Source organism: Halyomorpha halys, unplaced genomic scaffold, assembly GCF_000696795.3.
Source record: "Halyomorpha halys isolate HHAL.00 unplaced genomic scaffold, Hhal_1.1 Scaffold12.1, whole genome shotgun sequence".
In the NCBI taxonomy this organism is placed as follows: Eukaryota; Metazoa; Arthropoda; class Insecta; order Hemiptera; family Pentatomidae; genus Halyomorpha; species Halyomorpha halys.
Genome location: NW_027109908.1, coordinates 1276447 through 1282371, shown reverse-complemented (window position 1 = coordinate 1282371; position 5925 = coordinate 1276447). Strand labels below are relative to the sequence as shown.

Genomic DNA, 5925 nt, shown 5'->3' with positions numbered 1-5925 from the left:
TACTATCCGCTACCTTGGACTACATCTCGACAAATGGCTAACTTGGAATCCTCACACAAGACTGAAAAGACAGGAAACTGCACGTGGACTTCGACTATTACGAAACTTACAAGACAAACGGTCTAAACTTCCAATTCATCCCAAAAGACATGACACTAATAAGGTCTATCTGGACATATGGAGTTGTAGTTTGGGGTTCCACTAAACCTTCGAATTCCTTTCGTATTCAATTCATGCAATCCGAAATCCTTCGTAAAATCCTCAATGCTCTTTACATTATCACAAATAAAATCATCCATAAATGCCTTAATGTTTCATATGTAACCGATCTAGCCCGGACCAGATATCGATCCCTCCATTATAAATTCTCTAACCACCCAAACCCACTAGTTTTCTTTTTTTCCCTTCCATTCCTGGCAATCCTCCGAGGCGCCTGAAAAGAAGATGGCCACGAGACCAGCTAATGTCAGATGTCATTAGAGTCCTACCAATGGGTAGTTCTCTACATGGCTGTAACACTCCAATTTAACTTAGATCAGTTAGATCACTTAGATTTACTAAATGTATTATAATGTACAGTTGTATAGCAATAAATAAATATTTAAAAAAATTATGTTATATTTTGATCGCATCCTCCAATCACCTCCACATATATTCATATCCATCCATACTCAACTATCTCTCATCGTTATGATTGTAATACTTACAATTATTTGTTCTTCTGACATGTTTCCTTCATAGTCATAGAACCCAGATTTTACTGTGGCTTGCATTTTTAAGAAAAGAGAGCTCTTTGCCAAGATGCTGATCAACATGGTCAAAACAGAAAAAAAGACAATCATCCAATGAAAAGCTTCGATTATCATTAATTGAGAGTCATCCTCGTCATGGAGAACGATCTAAAAACATATCATTGGTATTATATAATGTATATGTATATAAATATGTGTCTTAATTTACATCAATCAAAATGATTAAGGAAATCATTTAGACTACATGAAACTACCAATTTTTTAATATAAAAATCAAAGCTTAAAAGCAGTTCATTTCCGACATGAGAGGGATCAAGGTGGTACCACCACGAAAAAAAAGTCCATGCCCAGGCCGGACTTGAACCGGCGCCGCCCGCAGTTCTCAGGTTGCTAAGATCTGCACCTCAACCACCTGAGCTACGGACCGTATATAACATATATGTAACGTTTCGATAACGGGCCTAACACACAGCTCCTTCCTAGATTTTTGGGACCCAAGGAAAAAAAGAATTAGGAAACTTATTTCATAGATGAATTCTTTCTGTAAACAAACTACAATTAGTAAGGTAATATTGTTGAGCTGATATCTCCACGGTTCACAAGATCACAACCACACCTTTGAAGGGACAAGATTGATATACGTCGATTCTTCGGTAAAAAAAGATAAAATTCAATGAGTACAATTATTCATAATATATTTATCTCTAAAAATAATGGGGGAAATAATAAAAAAGAACCTTTTTTGAGATTCCATTCTTCCTATTATAACTTACATTTTGCTATTTTTATAATCTCAGAATGTTTGTCGAAAATAACTTAAATAAGGCAACCATCTTAGAAGAAGTTGTTATTTTTTTTTGCCAGCAATTCCAGAATGCTGATTCTCTCATAGCAAACCTCTTCAACATCTCTTATATTTTTGTATTTATTTTGTATATTGTTTGTATTTACGTACAATAAATAAGTTTACGATTTATTTTCAGTAATGTATTGTGATTATAGCTAATAAACATTTAAAAAGTGATGAATAAATCGTATGATGTAGAAATAAAATGGCGGAGGTATATCTTGGATTACGGAATTATATATCATTCTTTTACCCAATGTTTCGGAATGGACTATGTATATATAAAATATATATGTGTGTGTGTGTAATGGGGTGAGGTCTGCTCCATTCTTGGCTACTACACCCATGTTTCGACCCCTCACATACACACATATTCCTCTTCACCCCAGTCACAGTATTAAAATATATTATTGTGTCCATAAGTTTCTTTCCTTTTTCAAATATGAAATGAATACACAGTATTCACCGTTAAAGATATTTATTTTGTTATATAAGAACCATTTTGCTCTAATACTTTCTTCCATTTCTCATGAAGTCTCATTATGCCTTCTTTCTAAAATTGTTGTGTTTTAGACAAGAAATAATCTTGGAGATGCGCTTTTATTTCGCTGATGAATTTAAAGCGCTTATCGCGAAGAGAATGTGAATGAGTAAAAAAAAAAATCAAGAGAGTAAGCAGGATAGGATAAGATATATTTTTTTTATTGTATCTTTATTGACATTGACAACTGTTCATAATAAAATATAAAGTAAATTTGATCTAAGATCATAATAACATGATAAAGGCGAGCAGAGAAACTACCCGTTGGTAGCACTATGATAACATTTCTACACTAGATGGTCTCGAGGCCAGCTCCTTTTCTCGCGCCTTGTATGATTGTCATGAATAGAAGAGGAAGAAAAGAAAATTAGTGGGTTTGGGTGTTTAGGGAATTTATAATGGAGGGATCGATATCTGGTCCGGGCTATATCGGTTACATTTGAAACATTAAGGTCTTTGTGGATGATTTTATTTGTGACAAAGTAAGGAGCATTGAGGATTTTACGAAGGATTTCGGATTGCATGGAGTGAATACGAAAGGAATTCGAAGGCTTAGTGGACCCCCAAAGCACAACTTCGTATGTCTAGATAGGCCTTATTAGTGTCATGTCTTTTGGGATGAATTGGAAGTTTAGACCGTTTGTCTTGTAAGTTTCGTAATAGTCGAAGTCCACGTACAGTTTTCAGTCTTGTGTGAGGATGTAGTCCAAGGTAGCGGATAGTTCGAAAAGAGTAAGAGCAACATTATTAAAGTACACTGTAGGGCAGTCAGTAGGCTTACGACGAAGGGTAAGGGTGAATTGATGAGATTAAAAAACCAATCTTAAATCAGTGTTAATGTATCTCTCTAGGTCATATTTCTTTTCGAATGCCTTGTTGTTCTAATGTTCTAAAATAATAAAAATGAATTATTAAACTATTTAAGTTTTTATATAAATAAATTACCTCTAATATATATTGAATAATTCCTATCAATAGGAAAAATATCCTGAAAAAAGAAGAAAATAGAGACTTCCAAGTTCCGTCATAAAGAGCTCCTGAGAAATATAGGTGGTTAGCATTTGTCTGTAGCTTAGAAGGATCTCTTTCAAGGTTAAAAGAAAACTAAAACAGATGTAAAGGAAGAATTAGTTAATAAACTAAAATAAATAAAATTGTAATTTTATAGTTAATATATAACTTATGTATCAGCGAAAGGAAAATGTTAAAAAAGAGAAGAAGGAATAAGATCTGACACGCTTGAAGTGCTGTAAAATACTAGCTTTATTTTTTTATTAATATTATTATTTTTTTCCCGAACCCTCTAAAACAGAAATAAAAGTGAATTAATAAGTGCATTACTGTGAAAAAAGAAAAGTAATTCGTGTTGTGTCTTACCTTTTATTACCTTTGGTATTTTAAGGTTACCTGTTATGTTTAATATCACATATGAGCTATCCGTTCAAGGAACTATTTTAAGTCCGGAGGTGAGGGGGCTCCTCGTGTTGTGTAGCTTTATTGTGTTCGGTACATCTCTTATATACATTCCATCAGCTGATCCTCTCAGTCAGCTGACATCGAAATAACAGCTGAATCACACCATAACTCCCCCCTCCCTCCCCCTACCAGTTTACGAATAATCCTCGTAAAGTAATACTATACGATATAATAACATAGAAAAGAAAAACTTTTTGCAATAAAAAAAATGTCTATATACATATTGTAAAAACGCTCTCCAAAATAATGGGATAAATAATAACTATGGACATAATTTAAACCTAAGAATAAAATTAAAGAACTCTTCATACCATATATAAATAATCTAAAATGAACAAAACAAAATATTTACAAAAGTCAAAATAAATATTAAAACAAAAAACAATAAATAGAATTACATCAGTAACTAATTTTTCTGTAATACAATCTAGTAGTGGGTGGCAATATTAGTACACTCCAGCTATATATTGTCATTGCAGGAAGTTTTAACTCTTCAATATGGACAGTTCACCTCTTTTCCGGTTCTTTGATACTTTCTGCAGTAAAAATATTGTGTTACCTAATGATTATTACTCTGAATGGATCCTCGTATCGCTGTATCCCATTACCCCTGTTAGACCCCAACTTTTTGTATACAATCGTCCCGATTTTGATCCCTCCCATCCTGTCTTCGGCCTTTAAATTCTCCCGTACCACCCTCCTTTTTTCTTTTCCATTCTTCCTCGTGCTTTCCCCCATAACTTTCTTCGAGCAACATGGTTGTTGTGTATCTCCTCACCGTCCACTGTCGTGCCCTTATAGTCCCGCCGGTGTCCTCGAAGCCCAATCTTATCCCTTTTCATCTCTTAGTTTGTACCTTCTTTTATATTTCTTCTTTTTATCTATTACTATTTCCGTTTTCATTTATTGTTTATATACCTTTTATTTTTCTTATTTATTTTTACGTTTCATTCTATACCCTTGTAATTTTCCATTTTGTTTTTTACTTATGTTAAGTGTTTGTATCTTTTTTAGCTCTGACGAAGCCCTGCAATGTGGGGCAAAACGTTGGCTCATTAAAATAGTTGTCACTATTTGAGTTTTTTTTTTTTTACCGCACCCGAACCATATTCCATTTATTGATCTATATTTACCCAAAAGCTTAAAATTGTATCAGTCTCAGACCCTAAAAACAAATCCACCCAAGGGCCTATACGAATTTTAATTAATAATTTAACGAGTACATTAAAAATTTAACTTATTAAACCAATAATTAAACGAGCTTATTTTGTGGAATTCAAAATCTAAGGAAAACTAATAAGTTGTTTGTAATAGAAAAAGTATCTAAGGATTAACTAAGAATGCTTGTGTAGGTAAAAAATACCCGAAAATTGGGAAAAATACTCGCATTGGAGCACTGGAGGGGTTACATATTTTAGGAAAAAAAATATATATATACTTTTATTCTGAGGGAAACATCTGTTTAAACGGCATTACTTAAGTTAAGGAAATGTGGTTTGTTACTTACCACTATTTAAAATATATATTTAAATTAATAATTGAATTAAATAAATATAACGGAATATATGGGCTTATTGTAAGGTTCTTACCATCGTTCCGATTCCTTAAAATGGAGAATGACAACAGCTTAAGCCTTCGTGATCTTAATGAGCATATCTAGCCTCGGCTATCTTATGAAAATTCTAGCTGCTTATGTCAACAGGTTTTGGAATAAAGTATAATAATCCTTCTGTTTATTCATATCAATATTCAAGGAATTGATCGATTATGATCGGGCCAGGACGAACCGTGCCCTTTGTAAACAGTGGTTATTTCTTCTACTTAATGTTTTATTCAACTCTTCAAGGTTGATGGATTTTTTGGAACCTAATAAATAATAAGCTAGTACAGAAAAAATGTATGCATGCCGCAAAGCAGCAAAAGCCAGTCAGCCCGTTTACACTATAACAGTTCTCGTCCATCATAGAAACTGTCATGGTGTAAAATGTAGTGTAGGAACCAATGTTATGTAGGGCATGAACCAATGTTATGTATTCATCAATATTTGTAAATTTATTTTGGCATTTATAGAAAATACTAATCCTGCAAAGATATTCATTATAAACTACTTTGTAGTGAGTTTAATGACCTTCAATTTAAATCCTAATGGACCACTCTACACCTAATATTTCCTGAGATAAAGTTTTTCAATATCCTTTTTTTTTTTTTTATTTATCGATATTTAAACTGTATTTCAATAAAACCATATATTAAATTTGATTTTAGATTATAATGGTATGATACAGACAGGTAGAGAAACTATCCATTGT

At 32.8% G+C, this 5925-nt stretch overlaps 1 protein-coding gene across 1 annotated transcript in view; it reads right to left on the bottom strand.

The window, feature by feature from the left end:
• The window catches only part of LOC106678965 (odorant receptor 10), a 13887-nt gene extending 8571 nt beyond the window's left edge, over positions 1-5316 (bottom strand). Inside the window, exons 1-3 of the mRNA XM_067048071.1 lie at positions 5206-5316; positions 3086-3244; positions 708-899 (exon numbers count right to left, since the gene is read on the bottom strand). Of these exons, the coding sequence (XP_066904172.1) occupies positions 708-899; positions 3086-3244; positions 5206-5208 (354 nt within the window). The 5' untranslated portion in view covers positions 5209-5316. The remainder of the gene's footprint in view (positions 1-707; positions 900-3085; positions 3245-5205) is intronic.
• Positions 5317-5925: the final 609 nt, after the last annotated feature.